Here is a 26,658-nt window from a genome sequence, read left to right on the forward strand (position 1 = left end):
TCTTGGACAAACAAGAAAAAATTATACTGGACACACAAGAAAAAATCTGTACCGGACAAACAAGAATACGAGCTAATAAAAACTTGGTAATGAAAGGGAATAGTATTCTGAGTTTGCCTTTGCCTAGTAACGTTACGGCCAATGAGGTTTATATTGCTAAGTTAGTCCAAATTGAAAACGTACGATTTTCACTCATTAGGGCGTATCCAGAAGATAACAAAAAAAATCATACCTCACTGTATTTAGCGACTTTCTTGGAAAAAGTGCAGGTCGCAGCCCTGTTTTCGTCTATACTCTGTGTAGTTACGTATGAAAAGTTAGCGAGCAGTGAGAGGTTGTCGGGCGCTTCAATTAGTGGAAAGGGGAGGGTGGTTGACGTAAATATAAACCACCGGCAGACAACCGAGCAGTCAGTACTTCCAGATTCGCGATAGAAATATTGTAACACATACGCTTTAGTAAACAAACGTTGAGAATAAATTCAAAGTTACACCAGACACGATATTTTCAAAATGGTAAATATTGATTGTTATTATTGTTTATATTTTTTTCCCCAAAAGCATGAAAAAATACTGGGCGTCTAACTACGCAGTTAATACGATCATCTGCGATAATAGCAAATAAATGAATGTTGTATTTTTATTTTATAATTTTTATAGACAATTTTCTGCTATACGCTTTTTATGAATATATTCAAACAATTTATTGAAGTGAAATTCGAGGAACATTTTTGTGTTTTATTGATATATTTTTAGGTTTGTTTTTTTCTAATAAGATCATTTAATATTATGGGCCTCCACATAGTGGAAGTTTTGTATTAACAGATTTTGTTTTTACGAGAAATGGTCGTCACTTGCTCAACCTATATCCATACTCTGACTCATACACAAATTGAAAAACAATTTGTGTACTTGCCAGACCCAGGATTCGAACCTGGTACCCACGACGCTATAGGCTGACGCTTAAGCCGCGCGGCCATCGTGGGTTTGTTTTAGGTTTGTTTACATGTCAAAAATATTGTTTTTCGCGGGGCATAAAACAAATTTATCTATGTCACAATTATCGTTTATTACCACAGATTAAAAATACATTGTAGTAACCATTTATACTCTGTTATAAAAATTGATTCAATTAGTTGTACATATTATTATCTACATAATTTTGAAAAATAACATACTTTAGTTGCGCGCAATGAGATTCGGACTTACATGATTCGTATGAGCCATGAACGAATCGCTAGCTTGAAGGATAATAGCCCTCACCCCAATGACATTAATATGGACGAATCATCTGGAAAAGAAAATGACACTCACTTTATTGTCGGGTCTGCCGAATGGCATAGTCTCTTCTAACGCCATTACAATAAAGGTGATATTGCTATAAATTCCTGATGCTTTTTGTTGGGTCTGCCGAATGGTTCGGTTCGAACGGGTTCGCTCAAATGAACATTGACATCAGAAACACTGCTCTAATGCCATTACAATAAAGGTCATATTGCTATAAATTCCCGATGCGTGATATCGCATAATTGAATTGCGTGACGTCTACCTATACATGCCTAAACCTAACCTAACCTAACCTAACCTAACCTAACCTAACCTAAACTAACCCAAACTAACAAATAATCCAGTATATCGGGTATTTTCAAATTGTGTTTTCCGCTGTATTCCTGATAACCAAACAGTACCGATTTTTCAATATTATGTATATTCAATAAATATTTCTTTCATTTTTAAATTGTGTGTATATTCGTTGTTGAATAAAAAAAATCAATTTGTTGTGAGGAAGGAAATACCCAGTAGTTGTGTTTTTTATGAGGGTTCGTTATTGGTTATATTATGTGTTTATATAAACATATATGGCAGTGGCGAAGGGTGGAGGTAGGCTCTTAAGATCCGCCATAAATAGTGCACACTAAACTTTGTCAGTCAAACGTATTTGATTTCATCGAACTATGACTACAATGTGTAGATGGTATTAAATTTGTTAGTTTTTTTAAATTCAGTTAACGGCCCACATGCTCAGCGTACGTCAAAATGGAGCTTTTCTGCTATTTTCAAAACATGATCCTGGACATCCTTAAACGTTGTAGATAATCTATTTACATCATTTTGAAGCCTTATTATCCTTTATATTTATTTTAAATATTTGATGAATGTATAAAGTATTTTTATTACATAAAATAGTATTCTTTTAAACCTCTCGCTCTAATGTTTTAGAATATAGTCATATTTCAGTACGTCCATGTGAAGTGGTGTTAAGATTTTTTATATTTTATATTATAAATATATAATATTAACCGATTTTTTTATAAACGGAACATGTTCAAACACGGGCGTTACCATGATCTTACTACCTACTTAATTTTTCGTTTGTCAATTTATGGCTACGGCCGTATGTTGTGGCTTAGCCACTGGGATATCGTCGCTATAGGATTTGTTTCCCGAATAGACCAAATGTCAATTTTACAGGAGACGAAAAACAAATTTCACTGTCGTATATTTTAATATCAGTAGATGTAACAATCATTCTTTCTATATTGTATGATTGCAACATTATCTAAGAATAGATTTCAAGAATAATATACTGGTATAAATCATTAAATGCACAGAAAATGCGTTTTATTTACAAGTACTCACTGTGGATATTCGGGAAATTTTTAGCGCTCTCTTAGAATAATGGATATTCGGGACAAAACATGGACGTTCGGGATTTAAGACCGTAGCGTATTGCTGCACGGCCCACAGATTACTGAGTGGTCAAAAAGTACGCGCCTCAAATGTTATATTTATTTACACGATAATTGTTAATAATTACCTCTACTATTTAAATACTTAATGATCGTAATTATCCAAGTTCGTATGTAATAATAACACGCGGCAATCGCTTTTTTTCGGATTAAGTAATACAATAGTTTTTAAGTAATTAACTATTTTTTTATTGAACGAATATTTCACAAGATTTAAGAATGTACCATTCTAATAATTGAACATACTAACATATTTTTTTTAAATCACTTCTGAGAAAATATATTGTAAGGTATCTACTACTTCAATTACTAACCGACGTCACGGTCATTTCTCCAATATTTTATGATGGTACTTACTCGTACTTGCTAACAATTTTATATTAATACTTTTTCCAAAAAAAAAAATCTATTTATATATATCTGTATATTATTATATATATATACTAGCTGACCCGGCAAACGTTGTTCTGCCATATTAATTATTTCTAGTGAATATTTTGGTTGTTAAATAAAAAATAACGAATGTATCGTAAGTGTGTGGGGATGGGATCTATGACAGAAAGAGGAATGGAGCGCTGTAGACAATGACCGCCGATAAAAACAAAAAAACACCAACCATTCATTTCTCAATTCAAAATGAGTAATGATATTCATAATGAATGAAAAACCTGTGATAGGATCTCGTTGTTTAATGTTTATACAATATCCGTCTTGTCCCTTTCAGAAAATTAGCGGATATTGGAGAGCGTCGTATGAACGGTGTGTGTCAGCGATGAACTCCGGATTATTGTTTCTTCTTCGAATCACGATTTCTCGCGTCGATGTGCGGTCGCCAACCATGATTCCAGCAATATCGTCAACAACAGGCGAATTGAATCGACGCACGTGCTCTCCAGCTGGTGTTTTATCAGGATTGATGACAATAGCGTGATTGTCACTTTGCAATTCGTGCATGTGTGCTTTGAAAAATGTCAATAATTCATTGTGCTCATTCAATAGGGCGTTCAGTTTGCCGACGATGCGCCTGGCATTACGCAAATTGAGTTTATTGTAGCCGCAACGTGCATCCGCACGATTGATGTCCTCACCGCCCATGAAGTAGATTTGTAAAAATTAATGTGGTTCGTTTGGCATTGGCAGCAATGAGCCTACTTTGTGGTATACTTGGCCTTTGATTTTGAACGTAGAATGGAATTGTTGACCATTTGCCGCAGTATTGTGAACTATTTCTGTTGCTTTGAACGAAGTCATTTGTAAGTATGAATTGAATGTGCGAATGGACTTCAGGAACAGGTTTACATCTGGAACCGTGTCGATGAGCAAGCCGTTCAATGGTTCTGGTGGTATATCAATTTCTGGTAGTTGCACTTTTCCTGATGCGCAACACATCCCGGCTAACTCATGTTTGAATTTGAGCCCATGACAATGGAGACATTCTTTGGCCATAGCACCAATCAGCACTTTCGGATGAGCGAAATATTCAATATCTGGCTCGTAATCGAATGCGAGACGAAGGAACGAAGCGGATGTAAAAGCTCGTTGTACTTGTTGGCGTTGTCGGTCATTTGCTCTGCGTGTGTTAACTACGAACCGGCGCGCTTGGCTCCGTTCCAATTGTCGTTGTTGATTTCGTTCAGCTCGTGCCTCTTGTGATTGAGATGCACGCAATTGCGACATGCTTACACGCACGTTTTTGTTATCTTGTTAGATTTGTTCGTTTGTTCTTTCTGTTCTACTATTTCGCATGTTTGTTGCTTTATTCGTTCGATGGCCCAAATTTCCCCCCTTGCGTCTTGCTGGCATTGTGCACTGTAATACACGCACACAAAAATAGATAAATTAAAATAAATCGTACAAAATTTTTCACGCACTGCGTTGTAATATGCCGAATGAAATGTCAAAATGACGCGACGCTTCTCTTGAATTCTTCTCAGACGTAGCGCCATCTGTCATTCAACAACATAAATAATTTCGTTTTGCTTGAAATACGAACGACGATTAAATTTGTTCATACAAAAATAATAAAATCGCAATTAAAAAATGGGAGAGTGGGGGTAGGAAGGTTAAAATTTGGGATTATAGGTATTTTTTAATGCCAAATAATAAAAAAAATACAAAAAAAAATTGTCAAAAAAATAAAAGAAATTTTTTTCTGGATAGAGATACCCTAATCACCTAGCGGTATGAAATATACTTGTTGACCTATTCTCATACCTATCAAATATACATTAAAAATATCATAAAAAATGATCGATAAGTTTCGGAGGAGTTCGACCACAAACATTGTGACACGAGATTTTTATATATATAGAGATATATTTCTATAATTGACAATTAAACTTATTACAAACCACCAAATAAATATTATATATTTACTATTGTAAGGAACAACAACACAAAATAATAGCATGTATAAATTAATTACCATTGGCTGCTAATATTAGGTAGGTACCAATATCCACCAAATAAATAGTTACTAACATACATATTAAATTAAAATATTAATTATCAGCGCATTCAAAAATAAATAATAGCATCGCCTTTATTTTCATAGAAATACCTAGATTAAAAGTAAAATAAAGACAAACAATGTTTGATTAATAATAATTTGAAATAATAATTATTTTTTACGTCATAGTAGTTGCCGGGTCATACTGTAGAATTCATATAACCGTTGGGATTTTGTGTCATTTATCAAAACAAAATGCAGTTATTTAGGTTGAAATACTCACTTCCACAACTCTATTGTAAGTTCAGGGCGAACTGGTGGTGTATCAGCTATGAATGATCTCTTCAAATTTGATGAATTCACTATTAAAACAATAGTAACGTTAAAAACAATATCAATAAGACGAAATTTGAAAGAAGTCTCCAGACGGCGGAAAAATATGAAAGTGGGCGTGATTGTTTTAGAGCTAGACAGCGTGAATGTGGGAGCGAGATGCACGGCGTGAGCGCGGTTTGATTGGCTAAAGTCATATTCGGGAAATAAACACTCAGCCAGAGATATATTTCGACCGAAATTAACTTGGATATTCAGGTACGAATAGTTGGACATTCGGGAGAAAACCACGGAGTAATTGTAACTTAACATGGCGTATTCGGGTTTTTTAAAAAAATATCTCTGTTCTTAGATAAAAAATATATTGTTTTTATAAATGATTTCGGTAGAGTTCGATAAAAGAAATTGAACTGCATTAAAATGTCGATTTCGACAAAAATGGATATTCGGGAAACAAATCCTATAGCGACGATATGCCAATAGAAATGGCGCATTTCAAAAAAATACTACCTTATTCTTAGGTCAACAATTATTATAAAGCAAACATTATTCGTAGAATGTTTATCACATTTGAATGGTCAAAGTCATAGCTTATAATCAGTATCTTTAAAAGTATCTATAAATGTGTAAATCTTGCCCATTTTTTTAATAGTGCACACTTTTTCAGTCATACTAATGTGTTTTCGTTGAATTAGTTTTTTTAATTCATTTAGAACTGCCTAGGTACCAAAACATAATCGTTAAAAAATATTCATCTATCTATAAAATATCTAAAATGATGTAAGTATGTTTTAATGACATAATTTTAGATATTTTATAGATAAACGAATATTTTTTTGACTATTATAATATACTATGACTTGGATTAGGCAGGGCATAATTGATTTTTAAAAACTAACAAACACTATCAACTCATTGTGGTATTAGTGCAATAACAACATATACGTTTGTCTGACAAAATTGAGTGTGCATAATTTATGACGGATCTTAAAAGCCTACATCTACCCTTTGCCACTGATATTTTCCTACATTATTATTATTATATAGTGTGGAGAGACAGAGCCAGAAAAATGCTTATGTACGTACCAGGGAACACAATATTTGGCTTAACCTATTCATAGGGTCTATTCTATTGGGTATGGTACAAAATTTTCAACTTTTGAGATCAGTACCCTGTTATACCACACCCGATAGGGCAGCGATTTCTAAACTGGGAGGCGCGAACAGTTTAACGAAATAATTAATGTAGCCACAGGCTTGCAGTTTGCAAATGCATAGTTTATAAAACGGCCGCTAGTTATAAACTACATAAAAAAAACAGTCCTATAAAAGGTTGTTTACGAACCTGTCTGAAAATATGGAGACTAATTTTATAATACCTCACTTCTATACTACCTATTGTGAAGCGCGCTGGCTACCTTGTGAAAAAATTAAATAAAAGGGTCAATTCATAATGTTACAAAGAAAATAAGTTCGCCATGTGGAAACACTTTTAAATGAATTCTGCGCCAGATATATTGAGGCAAACAAAAATATATTTCCTGAGTTCTTGGTTAGTTTGCTAAAGCACTTTTCACATTATTTTATTAATAGTAAAAACCTCGGCTGCGGCGCTGCTTTATTTCAAGACTATTAAATATTTAAATTATGTGGTTGTGCGTTGCAATTTGATGTGATAACTATATAATGATTGATAGATATACTTAAATGATAACTCCCGTGTATAATTTAGGAATCACTACATTAGAGCACCATACTGCCCTTAACCTCAGCGATAGGTAGGTGGGACCGCCAAAGATCCTGGCCTGGGGGCCCGCTTCAGGATGTGAGACCCATGATAGAATCCATTTTTCAATGAACGATGATGAATTTGGATAACAAATTAATTTAAAAATTAATATAATGTAGTCAAAACTCGTTTATTTATATTTTTTTTTAAAAGTAGTACATTATTGACTATTTAAAAAGGTTTCTATTATTTAATGAAATAAAGGGGAGGGGAGGCGCCAAGATTAGATTTTTTTTAAAAGGAGGCGTAGTACCATAAAGTTTGGAAACCACTGCGATAGGGAAAGCCAGTTCCGATTAATTGTGTATTCCCCGGTTGGTACAATCACGGTCATAAACCTTTACTCAGATAAAAATTATTGATTGTTTTATATTTCTATATGTATAATTGGTACGCTAAAAATCCATATTTGCATTTCTTTAGAAAGTGATTCATTGCAAAATAATAAGATAAGAGCTTGCTTGTGAGTTATTATGAAGACTTCAAAAGGCGGTTGCTAAAAGTAACATGCGGAATTCTGAGTGAAAATTCGCTGACTGGCTTGGAGGTTCCTCTGCGAAAATTTTACCCATGCAATAAACCGCCGTTGGGTGTAACATTTTTTTTATGACGTCCGATCGTAATAGGATCATTTATTTTGTTTTTACGAGAAATGGATATTAGCCATTTGCTCAACCAATTAGGTCCATATTCTAACTCCAAACAAAAATTGAAAAACAATATGTGTATTTATCAGACCCACGATTTGAATCTGGGACCCACGACATTATAAACCGACGCGTAAGCCATTCGGCCATTGTTGGCAACAAATACAGCAATATTACCTAATACGATTTAAGTTTTTTTCACTTTTTTTTATGGTTTGATTGGTTTTATGAATGATTTTCATACAATCTGACGAAGCGCCCCCCCCCCTAAATCTTCTAAATGAAAAACCGCTATTAAATAATTATAATATAAGGAAGGAGAACATATTTAGCAACGTTTTATAAAATTATCTTTCGATGTCTTTATAAGATACGTGAATATTTTAGAGCGCCCAAGTATGGGTCTGCATCGCGCTCTTATTAATTATATTGCTCCTCGTATCCCAGTGCGTGGCGCTGACCTTTCATCCAGGACCCCCGAGTTCGAACTCGGTGAGGTCACAATATATATATGCGATTTTCTCAAATGCTTTATGTTTGTGATTGTTTCTCTTTTATTATATTACTAAATTCACAGCTGTTTCACTACAATACTATGATCGGGTTTCGTGGCCTGTTGTAGTATTAATATATCATATATGTAGATGTTATTACGACTATATCGCAATGCTATATTATTATAGTAGCTTTAAAAAACATAGAATTTCCGGTTTCATTTATTTGATATTGGAACCCTAACTTTTGTTATAAATAATTAGTAATTTTATATCGCATGAATGATTGAGTTTTCCAATCGGCTGAATCTGTCCCCTTCAAGCTATCCCTCCCCGCCATGGTTATTTTTGTATTTTATCTTGCTTTACCCATCCTACTTACAAAACTGTTTCCATTATACTTAACGACCTACGCAATACTTTGAATGAGATAATATTAAGAGAATATTTCTGGGCGGTATTTTATCAGGTAATCCATTGAATGTTTTATTAATATTAATTACATTCTTTTGTTTAAATTTAATATTCCTACCCATATTAATTGAAACTTTAAAAATTTAAACCGGAAATTTAAAAAGCTATAAATGCCATTTTCAAAAAAGAAGGTAATGGGAATTTAAAAATACATCAACCATACAATTCGTACAACCAACGCCATCTTCTAGAATTTGTAAGAATTATTTCCGGGCATCAGTGGCACTTGTACCCTTCTGTAGGACATTGCTATGCATTTCTTAAATAAAACCGTTTTCATAATTTCTGGCACTTACAGCCTTGTTTCCGGTGTTCAATTATGATATTTTTATAAATTTTTGTCTTACGACATAATATTGCGACCATATTTTATTGGTTTTCGCTTTTTCCGCAAATTCGCCATCAAGAATCAAATTCGAGAGTGTTTTTTTAGCATCTCTTCATAAGCCGGCTTGCACATCTAAACTCGTCTCATCTGCAACGTGTCGAATAAGTCGATGTGACGTCATAGTTATTCACAAAACACACGTTGCCAAATAAAGCTCCGCACATTGGTGGAATACGACTTTTTAGTTTGAAAAAAACATCTAGTGTTGCTAGCAACAAATCGCACGCGTCTTGGGCTGTGAGTCGAAGCCGCGAATACGCATACGCACACGCTAGTTTAGACGAGAAGCTATAAGTAGTATGCGAAAATCAATGGCAACTGCTAAATTTTGTAAACTAAGCCTTATTAAAAAATATGTAGTATGGGTATTTTTTTCAAAATGGACCACACCCATATCATTTTTCTATGCCCGCGACTGTATATGCATTCTCCGTAGTTGCGTAGACCTTAAATGCGTAGCAGATGTTACACCCACAAAAACTGTGGAATCCATATAACGTTTTTCTCTAGGTAAATTTTTAAAGAAAAATAATCATTTATATGGTCAAATGCAGACATGTCGTGATTCAGTTAACCTTAGCAAAGATGTTCGCTTTTTTCTCACTAAATCGCCGACTTCGGTGACGTAGGGTTAAGCTTTTCGTAATATGCCGTTACTAAGCATTTGGCCCTTAGAATTTTAGGTTGTACCAAACACCTTTATTTTTTTAGAAAAAACCCAAACTACCTATAATTTGTACGAGTAGTATAGTGTAGAAAGTGAAAATTTTACTGGGTATTAAACAAAATGAATTCCTATTATAATTATATGTATTCTTCTATCGATTCGCAATTTTCTGATTTTAATCAATCTCACAGTCTGTTGCGGCTAGCAAAAAAATAAATATTCAAAGCGATCTAATTACATGACGTAGGTATCTACGTTTTACGTAGAATAATTTTAAAAATGGCTTCCTTTTATTTTACTTCTGAACGTGCTGCGTATCAATTTCAACAATAATATTTTATTTTAACTAGGGTTACCATACTTCCCGGATTGATCAGGATATTCCCAGTTGACTGTTTGAGGATCCAATCCTGTCAAGTCCCGGCCGGCTTGATTTTGTATCTCAATTTGAAAATTAAAAATATATCAACTCTACTGGCATTTAAAATTAAAAAAAGAACAAATACGTAACCACCTAATTCAAGTCAATAAGTATATTTTCTATCTACCACTCACTTCCAGAAAGGGTTTTCTCCACCCTGAGCTTTGTTTGGTTTCAAAAATCGTGTTTTTTGGTAGGAAATCAAAACAAGCTTTCGACCTTGATTTTGTACATTAAGTTATTAATTAATTAATAATCTTGTGAGACATGAACGATATTTCAACTTAATTAAAAAGAAGAAGAATGTTAGATTCTTTTTATTTAAAATACATAATTTTTTAATACCTTAGAAACATATATTTTAGGGAAAAAAATTGAACCGAGTGGAATTCCAACTCACTGTCTGGATGCGCACTCTTATCCTTTGAGCCATCGATCCACGTATGACTCATGTGAATTAATATTAAACCGGCTCTCACATCTAAGCTCGTCTCGTCTGCAACGTGTCGAATACGTCGATGAGACGTAATCGTTATTCACAAAACACACGTTATCTTATGGACCTTCGCAGACTGCTGGAATAAAACATTTTAGTTTGAAAAAAAACATCTGGAGTCACATGCAACTATTTTCACCCGACAGTTTTTATGCATGACTATTATTCCAGTTGAGACGATTTTCAATGTGCGACTGGACTAACATCTACGGCCTACGCTATCGACAGATAAAATCATGTGAAAGTGATACATGTCAGTTCGAATCCCACTCCGTCAAAAAATCCTAGACTCCACGCGCGGGGCGATGTCTGTGTAGACCTGTAGACTGTAGGAGAATAATTCATTTATTATTGAGGTACAATGTAATTAATACATGGCGTGTATAATAATTATATATTTACATGTAACTGGAAGGCGTCAATACATTTCTCCACAAAACTTTATTCGTGACTCATAATACTATTAGAAAAGTAGATATTGATTTATGCGGTCAACATTATCTTGCGGTTATGTACATTTATGTGTATAATATTCTCACCTGTTTTTTTAATGGTTGAAATTAATACATAACTACCTAGTTTATATCATATTTTTAATGAATGGCAGCGGATTGATTTCTGTTTAGACGAGACGGATAGATTTATTTACAGTATAATTATAAATATTTATAATTATAACCAACATTTATTAATCAAATTATTGTCTGTAATAGCATTCATTGCTATCCACATCGAACATATCGGGACACATCGATTGGGAAGGTCTGGTTTAATAATCTGAATTAGGTAATTTGCCTATTGTTCACTAATAATAATAAAATTGAGAAATGCTGCATTAAGTTATGTTAATTATCTTATACAATTGATTCAACAAAAAGACGAACAATTGAAAATGATTATTTAATTGGGAATTATAACCCATCAATATACTATTTTACTTTTGAGTGTATTAACAAATATTAATTAATAGCTTTGAAATACTATTTTAATAATTACCTACTACCTCCCAGTTAACTCATTCACTGCTGACTAGATAATTTTTTTTTTTTAAATAAGTACCACCTTTAAAATGCACGTTAATTACATCGATCGGCCGCCTGGTCATTACGCGCCAGGTGTGTCTTCAGCGTCCAAAATATTAATAATGTCTATGCAGTGGTGTAGTGAAAAGTGGCGTAAATAACGAGGTTTTTCAAACAAAAAACGCCTTTCTTAGTCAGAGTCAAGGAGTGCAGAATCATGTTGTTTGTTTTTCGTTGCGCTGATAAACCCGTGTCCGGAAATGTGTACGTATGCAGTTCGCCGTATCACACTTCACCGTGAAAGGTTGTATCGGAAATATATGGTCGTATATTTAAGACCGACCAACCTCTTTGGGTCGTATAGTACTGAGATAAAATTAATTTCTAAATGAAACACGGTTCTTGTCGGTTTACAGGAAGCCAGCGGCAAACGATTTTTGAAAATAGCTGATAGACTGAATTATTTGTTAGGTTAAGTTAGATTAGGTTAGGTTTTCCTTTCTTGAATTCGTGAATTTTCCCAAAATCGCCTATGAAAATTGGCGCGGTTTTCGCCTGGCTTTCTGTAAAACATTTACAAAATACGTAATAAAAACTATCGAAATACAAGGGATAGACAGTAAAAAATAGGTACCTACTTATGTAATTAAATTAGAAATACAGAACGCGTATTTTTTTCATCTCGGTGCTATAGAGATGGCCGTATAGGGTCATCTCTTTCCGATAAGAAAGCTCACGGCGAACTGTGCTACAGTGAAATGTCAAAAACTAAGTACGCATCATACAACGTGAATTTAGTTAAAAGCTTATCTTATAATATAATAGTAAATGAATGGTGCTGATTTTTTTCTCAAGTGGTGATTGACTTTTGACAACGTATCGAAACTAAACCATAACAATATTGAATTTGATAATCTTGACTTATCTTGAATTACTTAATACACTTGAATTGAAATTATAATTTATAGTTTATTAAATATATCATAGATTTCGCCTAATTTAAAATACATACATCTAATTACAAAAGTCATAGTACCTACCTACTATCACTTCCCTCTATTTTGTGTGTGAAAATTTCTCAACTGTCACTTTGTGTTTTGTTATCTGGTTATTTTCGTCTGGATTCGGGATGGAAGGTGGATAATTAAGACACCGGAATTGTGATGGAAAACGGCGAGTTTATTTACGTTAATATTATAATCGTTACATTTTTAATAATTTAATTCTACGGAGGGCGAAATGTACGCGTTTGCGATTTTGCTGATTGCAGCGTTCTGCGCGCCATCTTGTGATTTTTTCCAACGAGAGCCGTTGGCGAAAGAAGGCGACGTTGCAACATCTCCAACTGTCAACAAAATTTACGGCATTGCCGGCTGGGCTCTTATTATTATTTATTTTCGTAATCAGCGCTTTATTATTTGTTGGGTTTGATACCGATTCGGGCCTCTCAAGATACACAAAGACATCCCCAAATGGGGACCATACGGGGTTGTCACACTACCTACTAGTACATTTTTCTCAACTTTGTGTGAGTGTTTGCCTATTTTTCCCTTATCCGACCTGTCCAAAGTCGCACATGTCCAATTTTCTTAAAATCTTCAGATTCGCCTGGACCTTGACCTATCTCAGCATTTTTCGTCAGTTTTTGCCATGCGTGACACATAATAATATATAATAACATAACCTTCATAATAATTTGGCTTCGTCTACGTAAGTAATAAATATACGATACCTGCGTTAGACTGCGGCTGCTATATCGAAACATCACTTCACCGCGGCCCTTTCTGCGAACCTAGTCTATACACAAGGCGGCTATCGTCAGTAGTTTATCATTTTTGTGCATCGGAATTCGGGGCACTCCAAACGCTATGTTTTAACCGGTTAAGTGCCCAGAGCGTCTTTGCACGCCTTAATTACACCGATTCTTACGTTAATTACTATCAATTAACTAATTGCGGCATAGAAAGGATTAATAGCCCTTCTCATGGCTGTGATATTTTTTAGAGCGAGATAGACAGTTTTGACAGTTTAGACGTTAATTTATTGTAGCAATTATAACACCTCAATACATATATTATAAATTACCGTCGATAACCGCCTTGTGTATAGAATAGACCTCGTGGAACTAAAACCGTTCCAAATACCACCTGCATGCAAAAAGCGCGTGACATAATACTGTAATCACATACGGCGCCATGATGTAGATGTCAATATAATAATATATAAGGCGCACTATTGTAATAAAAATATAATTTTGTTCTTAATAGGTTCAGTCTCAATAAATCATAAAATAAATGCTAATGTTAAAAGCTAATAGTATAAACTCAGTTGGGTACCTATCTTCTTCTTTTCAGATAAATAATGAAGATGATGACCACAACGGGGATTTGTATCCCAATTGTGACGCAGGCGTCTGGTTTAGATCTTGCGAAGAAGAGATCATCAAACCAAAACGAGGAGTCAACAAAGGTTAGTCGCCATCTCTTGCTAATAATTCATCTGAAGCATGCGATTATCGAACGCAATTCTACATTTTGTGTATTTTACTATGAATTTATGCTGAAATAGTCCGGTGCGATCGTCGCATTGGTCGATTTTACTTGTGCGCTGATCGCATTCGATAGGTGACGGTGTCTGCGATGATCGCATTCGATAGGTGACGGTGTCTGCGATGATCGCATTAACCCGAATTGTAGGTAGTTGTGTGTATATTAAAATGGTTAAATGGAATGATTTTTCTTGTGCGCTGATCGCATAGCAGGTTGTAATGCAACTACTCATCGAATCGTTTTGATTTTGTTTTTGACGTTTTTTTAATTCAGCAGTCACATTGAACAATTAACAAAAGAAAAAACGGCATTCAAGTCCATTCAAATCACATTGGCAAGTCAATAGAAATGTCTTATTTCGATCGTCTAAACTCCAGGTATAATTTCTGAAAAAAATATTCTAAAATGTTATTTCTTATATTTATTTATATACTCGTAATATAATATTTAAGAACACTTTTTGTTGACTGGTGACGTCGAAGAATGGTGACAAATTCTTCTGGCAGTACAGGCGACTGATTTAGGTGTTGGTGTCGTTTCTTTCAAATGACACTAACATTGTTCCAAACAGCCCTCGAAATGGACCGGACCGGAACGCACAGGAGCGTCTGTTCGTGAAATCCTCGAGACTACCGCTCCGTCTCTTTGATAAATTAAAAATGGCGCTCCGGTTCGGGAATTATTATGAAAATCATTACTTTAATTTACATTGTTTAATAAAGTTTAACAAGAAACTTAACAAGTAACACACATTTATTTTTATAAACAATAATAAGATATTATGCTATTTTTTACAAATTTATATAACATAAATTCTTGAAAATGAGAGTTTTGAACAATTCCACATGATTCCAGGATTCGCCTTCAGACATCTTCAATACCTGTGGATACTGTATGATATTTCAAATTTATATAATTAAACGATCATAAATAATACATTATTCTATTATTTAAGTACAAAACGGTGACATCCTGCAGGGATAGAAAAACCATGCGTTGTTTATATATATTATTATTATATATATTATATTATTATATACTTATATTATATGCGACAGATAAAGGAAGGAAAAATAATTATATCATTTTTGACAGCATATTTCGTTTAAATTCGTTTTTTAGCCTGCGGCGATAAAAAACATTGCCTACCCGAATCTGTAGTAGTACTGTCTATCAGACGTCTAGAGACTGTTGCATTTGTTTTTCTTATGTAGGTTCATAGGTATATACGGTATAATAACAAAAAAACCCGCACACTTTAATATCTTTGGAAAACTACCGACCGCTCCGGTATGTAAACTATTCTATTTCGAGCACTGGTTCCAAAGTGATTTTGTTTTGACCGCAATGCCATAAGAATTTGTCCCACCCAATGACATTGTCGTTGGTCCCACCTATAAGAAAGAAATTATATATTTTTGTTGACTTCCCAAAAGTTTACGAAAACAGAAATTATCGTTTTGTTTCCAGAGCCTTCAAATGCAGTGCAATGTATTTTCGTGTATTCTTTTCTAACTTCGGAAAGCGTGGAAACAGGGAGGCATGTTTGTATAGGTATAGTAAATATTTCCAGTGCCATATTTTTTGCAATAATTGACTTCAATGCTATAATATTTTAATCTTTGGACCCTCAAATTTATTTGTATTGGGGCAGCTGCTTTCTCTGCCTTCTAATTTATTTTTTAATCCTCGGGGGCCAGGTCCCCTACCAATTTATAGAATACGGCCCCTTGTACAGCCATATTGTAAATCCATCGTTAGAATGTCAAGTATTTTGTTAAAACGTGACTTTAGCGGAATTAATATATTGTAATCGTATTACATAATAATATAACGTTTTTACCTTACTACCTACCTATGTAGAACACCTGTAAATATATTGCTGGTAGGTATACATACTGGAATTGTTGTTGTAGGACGGAAATTTATAACGATTGTCGCTAATCCCAGTGGGAGTAATGACACGATGACCTTTGCAATGATAACAAGGGCAACGACGCAATATAAGGGATATCACGATATATTTAGATACGTGCCTAACTTACAGAACCTACTTACTAAACTCAGATAATATAAAGTTTCTTCGCCAAAATCAAGGCTCATAATAATCAATGATTGGGGAAAACTGACAGCCTTGTGGGTATTTTTGAAAGGGCATACCTTTTATTATTAAAAGGGTTTTAATTCCCATATGAGGAGGATTGGTTATTAAATTACCGTTCTACCCCTGTTCAAGAATGACAAGAGAGAGAATCAAAATATAACCTCAATCAAACTTACCCACATATGCTATCAGGCGGAGCATATTATGAGCCTCCTTGTTTTTTTAGCCTCTAGCCCTAGCCCAACTCCCCTAACTCATTGAGTGTGTTTATTTCTGAATTGAAATAAACTGAACTGGATACTGAATCAAACACACGTCGAAAACAAAACAAAATTAAACTGTTTGAAAGCCGCGGGATCAAGCCTACGACCCACGGCTTCTAAAATGGGCACTCTACTAAGTAGGCTAATGTGCATGTAATGTTCAATACATATAAATCAGGGCTTCGAACCGGAACTGAACCTAAAACCGGAAAAACCACAATTTTTTTCGGAACGAAAACCGGAACTGAACCGATATATATATTTGTTTCCTTGAACCGGAATGAAAACCGAAACGAAGAAAAATAACAATAACGGTTCGAAATCCTGAATTAACTATGTTTTCAATCTTCATTTTGGGATTTTACCACGAGACGTTGGTCGTCAGAAATGATTTCAACCTACAGCGACTAGCTTTGTTTATTACTCGTATTTTTCAAAGCTCGTGTTAATTATCTAGCCCAGTGTTTCTCAACGGTGATCCGTGGACCACTGGTGGTCCACGAATTTTAGGCGTCCAAATGCATATTCTAAATATAATCTTCAAAACCCGTGCATCTGTAAGTGTTTGTGCATTGTGTTTTTGTTCTTAAAATAGATTAATGATTTTACGTGACGAAATCAACCGCGATCAGACGTTAATAATATGTTTTTTATTTCTGCGTTAGTGGTCCGCAAAACGTTGAGAAACACATGTCATAGCCACATAATAACAGCAGTATCTTTCAGGTAACATTCCTCTATGGTTGAATGGAACTCTCATCCGCAATGGACCTGGCTCCATAAAAGTTGGTGACATGGAATTCAAACATCTCTTCGACAGCTCTGCTCTGCTTCACAGGTACCACTTACTGCTAAATATTTTGTACGGAGACATCAAGCTATCTAGTGTTGTGGGCCACAACTTGTGGCATCATACCCTAGTCTTGTATAATTGTGACTCTCTTGTCTTACCACGTCATCAAAGCCCTCAAATGCAGTGCCATGATCGCAGTTGCGTTTTTGCTTAACCCCTTAAAATCATAGCACTACATTAGAGGGCTCTGAAAACAAACACCAGTTTCTGTTAATATGCGATCATCGCATAAGTAAAATCACCACTTTAGTCAATTCCTCCATTCACTGGCAGTTAAGACAGATATTTTGCCGTTTAGTACCTATCGATGGCAGTATATTTTTCGAGTGATTATCCATTTGCTTATTATTCCGTTCGACTTAATATTCAACCTGTATCGATAAATAATCTAATCGTCCATGTTAAATTTTAACCAAAGAAGTAAAGTTTAGAAAACGCATTTAGAATGGCCTCGGTGTGGCGTAGGCCGTAGAGATATCGTAGAGGTCTGTAACCTGCTATCCAGTCACGAAAAATGATCCACCGGCCATGAAAACTTACAAGCCATCATCAATTCAATATATCATTTGGATTTTTCGTGTACTAAATTTAACATAATCGTTGTTTTTTGTCATTATTTTTATTACTATTCATTTTAATTCTTTCTTTTTCCAGTGCAAGCATAGTTATGTTTTTTGTTAACTTTACTACTTATTACAATTGCAATAAAATCATCTTGCGTCTTAGCTACATCGCTACACCATGTCATGCAAGATGGAGGAGGGTCCAAATTACCAAAACCCATGTGACGTCAGTCGTGGATGACCACTGGCAAGCAAATATAAAAGATCATCTCGAAAGTGTCTCAATCAGAAATTATTACAAGTATATCTTTCAAGCGTCGACTTTTAATAACATGTTGTGTTCTCTTAAATAATCTATAATACGAGAAGGCATAGGTTGCTTACCTATGCAATATCCGGTGTACCTACCGTATGTTTTATTGTTATTATTTGAATAGTAACACGAAAAGATTGGGAGTGCTAGATAGGAATCGTTAGAAACATATAAAGAAATTAAATTTTAACATTTCTACGCCAATTTCGTAAATGCATTGAGATTGCTGGTTCCAAAGTCTGTAACAGTTACCTACCTCAATATACCGACTTTTATTCCGAGATATTTGAAAAAACGGATGTCATAATACGTAATAATGATCCCGAATAAAAAACTTAGATTGCCAAACATAATATTGACATTGTAATACTCGTAGTTAAAAAACCATATTTTTATACCTACTGTTTCATTAATAAATCAATACCGGCTCATAGGCCACCACCTTGGACCAATTATTTAATTTTCAATACAAATTGTATTATTTAAGATTTAACTATATAATAAATGCGTCAACGTCCATCTATTTAGATTTTTTTTCTTATAAAACAATTTTTATTGGATACCTACTTATCGTAAAGGTGTATTACTTGAGATTACTTTGATTTACGGGTCTCATAGAATAGAATACGTAATCACTAAGACATTTTTGAAGTTATACTTCTTTTGACGCGTTTGGGAAATCAGATCAGAGTGGATTTTTGGCATAATATGACATGTAACATATAATTTATTTTTTTACTATAACTAATAATATTATACTTTATTTAGAATTGTTCCGTTGACTAGGCAGCGAATTTATTATTGTCGGCTATTTACAATTCCTTACGTAAACAAACGATTAAACGTCATAAACGTCAAACTATTATAAGTTGAAGTGTATAGAAATAAACCAACGGCGTTCCAATAAGCGGTCCTTTTTTTGAGTGTGTAATTTAACAAGATAATTAAGAGCTAATCAAAGAATCTAGTTTATCACAAGTTTTGTTTTTGTTTTGTTACGCCAAAGAAGTATAACTTCTATCGCGCGTACATAAGTACACACACCGATTTTTATCTTATAAAACAATTTTGATTGGATACCTACGTATCGTAAATAGAATACGTAATCACTAAGAATTTTTTTTATGTTTAAAGCTTCAATTTGACAAAATATTTCTATGCCTCTCCTCCTCCTCCTTAAAATGAATAAAAAAAACTACTAACTGTCCAAGTTACTCCGCAATGTTGTCATACTCAGGACAAATGCTGTTTTATCATAAAATTGAAGAATTTAAAACAGTGATGTTACTTTGGTCAAATTACATTTATTTATTGGATATTGGTGTGTGTTTTTTTTATTATTTCGGTGAGGATATCGATTTTATAAGAGAAACCAATACGTCAAATGCAAAGTACCTATAGATTTGTAATGAAGTATTTTGGGATATCTTTATTTTACTCAAATTATAATCTCTATAACGACTTGCCTGCGACTAAAATGTTTTGGTAGAATTGCTAATAAGAAGCACACGTAGGTACACTCTCCTACCCTGTCTAAAAATTAAAAGTGTAGCCACTGTGACAATTTTATTACCATAAAAAAGTAAAATCCTACTTTCTCGTTATATAGTTTTACTGGTATTTTACGAAATTGTATGTTATTTTTATTTTGTTACCTATAACTTTATTAAATTATTATCCTAGCAGTGAGCGAAGAAAGGATAATCCATAAAATTAATGCTTCTTTATTTTTCAATAAAATTTTTAACTAAATTACGGAATTTCTATCATTCACCGAACTTTACGTGAATGTATTGTGAAAAGAAGTTTCCACGCCCTTTCTGGCGTATTTATACCGTCCGATCGTATCGATAATAATATTAATAATATTTATTCACTTTTATTCAACATATTGTGTTGAGAAACACTGCCCTAGACTTGACAATACTATAGATCGACAACTTTAATTTGAGGTGCGGCGATCGCAATACAAGACAATACTCTCAACGCAGCACTAGAGCTAAGGTTATAGTTGTCGGTATATATAGATAACTTTCGACTTTAACACAGTTGTACCAGTGAAAAGGCTGAATTTGATTATTATTGAACTAACACAATATTATATAAAAGAATTTATGAAAAGAATTAAGTGAATCTTAACAAATCTAACATGGTATCTCTCCTATTCTGGTCAGATTTGCCATTTCGAATGGCGAAGTGACGTACCAATGCAGATTTCTGCAGTCTGAAGCCTATAAGAAGAACCAAGCTGCTCAAAGGATAGTCGTCACGGAATTCGGGACTAAATCTGTACCAGACCCTTGCCACTCTATATTTGACAGGTAATTGCATACTTCAATTATGAAAGTCGGTGAGACAATTACTAGAGAAACGAAACAATTGCAATGTGCAAAGGAACAACCGTCAAATGTAATTGATGACGATTTTCATTTAAAATGTATTAAATTATCTATGATGATTAATTCAATAGATGAACAAAGATTTTGTTTAATACATGAATTCTTTCTGAGAATTATACATTACGATAATTAATACAGACCAAAATACATCTGCCCCAGGGGCGGGTCTAGCGGTAAGCGGACTAAGCGGCCGCGTGGGACCCCGAGGCACCAAGGGGCCCCGAGATCTTGGAATGTCTTTAAAGAATTGTCTTACAGACGGATTTTGATAATTTCTGTGATTGGCTGCAGTTCATCGTTTAGCTTATTATGGTCTCGCTACTTAAGTCTTAGTTTCCGAACAATAAAAAAATGCACCGAATTTAATCATTTTTCCTGACGTTGTGTGAATGTTGGTTCAGCAATAACCTAGAAGAAGTGACTCATTAGTCACTACTAAAAACGCACCGAATTTAATAATTTTTGCTGACGTTGTGTGAATGTTGTTTCAGCAATAACCGAGAGGAAGTGACTCACTATAGGTCGACTGGCATTAGAAAATCTACGAGATGAAGCGGGGTGACTGGAAAGACTTGCGAAAGGTGGTGGTAGTGGTGGGTCCACTCATGTCCAGCAACACATTTCTTTCCGTAAACACAATTTTCTTTCCTCTCGCCCCGTTTCATATGTATGTCTTCTAACGGCGGTAAGGCTCTAGTCACGCGTTTTTTTTCTAAGTTGAATTTGGGGGCCTCGAAATTTTTACCGCTTAGGGCCTCCACTTGACTTGATCCGCTACTGATCTGCCCACAAAGAATAAACAATATATGAAAAAAGGTTGTATAATTTTTTTTTATAAACATTTGTACGAAACTTTTAAAAATATTTTAAATAAATGTCAACGTTTTTTAATATTCCGTGGAAGGATGGAAAACATCTGTAAATACTCTTTCATCGGAAGTAGCAATTGTACATTTTTTACGATGTGGACTGTCCAAACTACATTTAATTTAAAAGCAATATTTACAGGTGTAGTCATAAAGTTTTTAACACAATAATTATTATTTATTTATTTATATTATTTGTTTGCAGTTAGATATCGCACCGTGAGTGTTAAACCAAGGCATCTGCAAATTTTTCAATTTCGAGATTAAAATGTCGTGAACTTAATAACGTAAAAATGAAGTAACTGAAATAACATGCAATATAATGTAGATATAAACCAAATAATATGTTTTTTTTTAGAAACTCTATTTCTCCTAACAAAACAAAGACTTCAAACCCTAATATATCCAAAATATGTCTTTTGCAGATGTCTTGGTTTTACACTCACGGTGCGATATGTGGATCTATAGGTACTAGATATGATGATACTAATGTTCATGAACATGTTTTTTTTAATAAAGGGTATCGGCAATGTTCAAGCCGGGAGAGGGAGTTTCAGACAACGCAATGATTTCGGTATACCCGTTTGGAGATGAGTACTATACTTTCACTGAGAGCCCTATCATTCACAGGTTAGTTAGATACTACATACATACCTACATACTATATAGCTCAATACTATAAATTATATTACACAGTGGCGCACCCAGGATTTAATATTGGGGGGGGGGGCAAGGAGGAGAATGTAAATTAGTCCCATAGGATCTTTTTCTTTTTCACAGCCTAATTTCTGGTTTATCGGTATTATGTCTATTGCACTCGGTGTACCTACACCATGGTCCCCACATCCTGAAACGGGCCCTCAGGCTAGGATATTTGGCAGGCCCCCTACCTACCGCTAATATTAAAGGCAGTGTCAAACACTACATTAACGTTCTTCAAATTGTGTTTCAGTTCAAATAAGGGTACTTATACAGTGAATTATTGGCGATTTTTAATACATCGACTTTAATAATGGAGCTGTCGAGTATCGATACATAATAATCAAAAAATATATTGCACAATTATATAAGTAATTGAAAATGTTCATGGCTATGAAGTATAATAGCGCCGCAGGCGACTTTTTTTACTATTAAAGCTAATTTATGATGTGTGTTTATCTCACTTATCTGGTTAACCTGACACGCCGCCCCCCCCCCCCACAGCCCGGGCTCCCAGGCTAGAGCTCTGTCAGCCCTCCCTAGCCATGACCTACACCACTCCGGAATTCGGGTGGACACCGAGAATTTTTTGACAGTTCCATTAGGGATTGTGTTTCTAAAAAAAACCTGACATTAGTGTTTCAAAACTTTTGTGTTAGAAATTAAAATCTAAGAATTTTTTCTAAAAAGGGTGCTGGAAAATTATTACAAATCATTTTTTTGCCGTGTTTTTATTTGTCTAAGCCCGGAGTAAGCCCAAAGGTATAGTTTATTGGCTTTCAATTTCAATGTTTAAAATCATTCTGATAATGTTCATTTTTGGGGGGTGCCAGGGCCCCTTGCCCCCCCCCCCCCCTGGGTGCGCCACTGATATTACATCATATTAAATTGTTAAGTGTTGTAAATTACTGTTAGTTCCTTGGTTTTGTTTCCGTTCCTTGAGATTTGGCCCAAGTTAACCGCTCCCCCAATTAACTGGTGGCCCAATTAAGCGAAATCATCTGTATACCTATATAAAAACTCCACTTAAATGCACCAATCCTACCTACCCACCTTTTTTTTCTTCAGAATCGATCCTGAGACGCTGGAAACTTGTGACAGAGTAAACATCTCCAAGCATGTATCCATCATCAACCATACTTCGCATCCACACGTCATGGAAAATGGTTGGTATCAACCGTATATTAATACCTATGATGTCATCTTTTTGTATGACCTACGTAAATAAGAAAGTTGTTATGCTCAAGAAAAGGAAATACCCATGATTGTCTTTGGTATAATTAAAATCTTCACTATGTCACTGTGATGATGAATAAGAACAGTTGCGCACACGGAGGGATTTCGGGTCCGTACTGTACAAAGATGTGCCTACTACAGACATCTGTAGGTTGTCACTAGAAGAGTCTTGCAGAGGCACCTAGTGAAAAAATATGAAGCTTCCAATTTGAGACATTTTTTTTACGTCCCAATGTCAAAAACCATAAATTTTATATTTAAAGTCAAAGATAAACTTACAATTAAAAGGGTTCCATCTTATTATATGGTCATTTTTATTATTTAAATTCATTTTATTAAGTTTTCTATAATGTATTGAGAATATTTTTGATTTATTCACAATTTTAATGTTCGAAAATTTATTTTTAAAACTACTTACCTAACGATTTTTATAAACTATATAAAAAAACGTTAAAACTATGAATAAGTAACATACTGAACGCTTACGAACAGTTCAAATCCGAAGCGAGAACCAGACACAAAAAAATCAGTGAATTGATTACTCATCCATATTTTCATTTTATGCACTTATTATTTTAATTCAATTTGTTTACCGTGTAAAATAACATCTTTAAATATGATATCTATTAGAGCTTATGCCCACTACTATCGACAACCGCTGTAACACAACTCTATGGCTGGTGGGTGAACATAACATAAATGTATAGGTGTGAAGAGAGAGTGAGCGGGATAAAGCGGGGATTTCGCTAAGAAAGTGTAGTAATCATATCATTCAGTATTACAAGTGTGACACACTTCGATATTCATGTTTTGTTTTCAAAATAAATTGGAGTGGCGGAAGTGATTGTCAGCAGTTTCCTCAATCATAACCTATATCAACAGTGTCTATTATGATTTATTTAATTGCGACAATGACTCTTGTCATGTATTGATTTCATGTGTATAAATAGCGAGGACGATCTATAACTCGTCACTCATCCCGGTCACTCGACACAGTCAACCGTCACTCCACTCAACACAGTCACCTACTCACAATCATTCGACACTTTCGACATTCGTCTCTCGAGCACAGACTCCAGAGTTCATCCCGATCATCATCACAACCGGATCGCGGCTTGGTCTGAGCACCTAGATCCCTAACCCAAAAGAAGTAATAATGTGAGTTAAGGTATGCGTGCGGTTGCACGGGGGTAAAAGGCAATAATTGTGCATCTAAAACGTCTGATGGTTAAGTCCACCCACCATCTGTTGCAACCTGTTACAGCGAACATTAATCATATTATCTAATATTAAGAAATACAAATGTAGTAAAATATTTTGTGTTTTAGGGGATGTATATAACCTGGGAATGGCAGTTACTAAGAAGGGACCCGTGTACACTATTGTACACTTCCCAAAGGTTGATGATGGTAAGAATATATACCTACTCATAAACATCATACAATTAAATTTAATAAATGCTTTGTCAGTTTTTCCTAATAATTGAAGTAAACGCTGTTATGTCAATAATTTAAAATGAAAATGATCAAAATTTTGAAAAACATCGAATTTTTAATTCCAATTAATTCTAATATTACTATGTTAAAGTTTTGAATTATTTCATTTGAATTATTTCTAGCTACCTGAAGCTAAACGATTCAAATGGGTTAGTTCAAAACTTAGATCAATTGGAATTTGAATTCAATTTCCACCAATCTATACATAGTATTATTTTTTTATTACATTGATTTTGGAAACTAAGAAAAATATGTAATTTAAAATGTTAATGACTAAAAAATACAGAAAAACTATAAAATTCTGACACTTTTTAATTTTATAACATTTTATTTGAAAGTTGTATATTATAATATGTATTCCTCGACCCCGAAAATATATATCTACACAACTAAATTAAGGACCCCAAATGCTTTAAAAGCTGAAATATTGGTAATATAGGACTTTAAGATGGCCATAGGAGGAGGTAGTTCCAATCAAAAATTGAAACCTATTGCCCTAATTAGCATTGAAAATATTTGGTGCTTTTGACCGATGTGTTGCTGCCTGACTATAATATGTTTACTTCTATTGTAGGAAGGATGTTTGACAGTGCACATAGAGTTGCCAATATTCCAGTACGTTGGCCAATCCATCCGGGATACATGCACACTTTTGGTAAATGCATCCAATCTTTTTAAACACATAATATTTATTGTAAATACATGAAACAATTACTGTTAAAACTAATGTCATTTTTTAAAAATCCTCTTGCAGGTATAACAGAAAATTATTATATCATCGTTGAACAACCAATGGCAGTGTCGTTGTGTAATTTTGTCAAGTCACAGCTGACAAACCAGCCGACCAATGGTTGCTTGAAATGGTATCCAAAGTTTGATGTAAGTAAATGATATGGGTATATGACAATGTTGCCATCTAATATCAATTTTTATTCACTTGTAAGAAAATATATACAGTTTTCAAGAAAACAAAACTGTTTTACATACAATCAAAATTATATACAAAATATGATTACAGACACTTTTTCATGTTGTGAAACGATCCGATGGACATGTACTGCAGACGTTTCAGTCGGAAGCGTTCTTCTACTTGCACATTATCAATCAGTATGAAAAGGATGGACACCTGGTCATCGACATTTGCTGCTACAAAGATCCCTCTATGTTGGACTGCATGTATATTGAAAGCATGAAGGTAGAAACTTTAATATTGCTTAGATATACATATTAGGTATAATGATTGAGGAGCTGAGGATTAAAGGAGTACAAGTAACGTACCAATAAAACATGAATTAGGAGCAGTTTTTGTATCATCTATTTATGCCTGAAAAAAGATTCAAACAACCAACTGCTTAACATGAATAGTTATTTTTAATTAGATTACATAC

The 26,658-nt window shown here is 34.3% G+C and overlaps 1 protein-coding gene across 1 annotated transcript in view; it reads left to right on the forward strand.

Annotated features, from left to right (window-relative positions):
* The first annotated feature begins 431 nt into the window (after positions 1–431).
* ninaB (neither inactivation nor afterpotential B) overlaps positions 432–26,658 on the forward strand; it is a 29,504-nt gene continuing 3,277 nt past the window's right edge. The window contains exons 1-10 of the mRNA XM_085957451.1: positions 432–515; positions 14,284–14,398; positions 17,572–17,683; positions 20,749–20,895; positions 22,359–22,469; positions 23,607–23,704; positions 25,103–25,183; positions 25,845–25,925; positions 26,025–26,149; positions 26,289–26,465. Of these exons, the coding sequence (XP_085813577.1) occupies positions 513–515; positions 14,284–14,398; positions 17,572–17,683; positions 20,749–20,895; positions 22,359–22,469; positions 23,607–23,704; positions 25,103–25,183; positions 25,845–25,925; positions 26,025–26,149; positions 26,289–26,465 (1,050 nt within the window). The 5' untranslated portion in view covers positions 432–512. The remainder of the gene's footprint in view (positions 516–14,283; positions 14,399–17,571; positions 17,684–20,748; positions 20,896–22,358; positions 22,470–23,606; positions 23,705–25,102; positions 25,184–25,844; positions 25,926–26,024; positions 26,150–26,288; positions 26,466–26,658) is intronic.

This window comes from Rhyacophila brunnea, unplaced genomic scaffold, assembly GCF_057557595.1.
Source record: "Rhyacophila brunnea isolate RB1 unplaced genomic scaffold, BYU_Rbru_1.0 scaffold_11, whole genome shotgun sequence".
Classification (NCBI taxonomy): domain Eukaryota; kingdom Metazoa; phylum Arthropoda; class Insecta; order Trichoptera; family Rhyacophilidae; genus Rhyacophila; species Rhyacophila brunnea.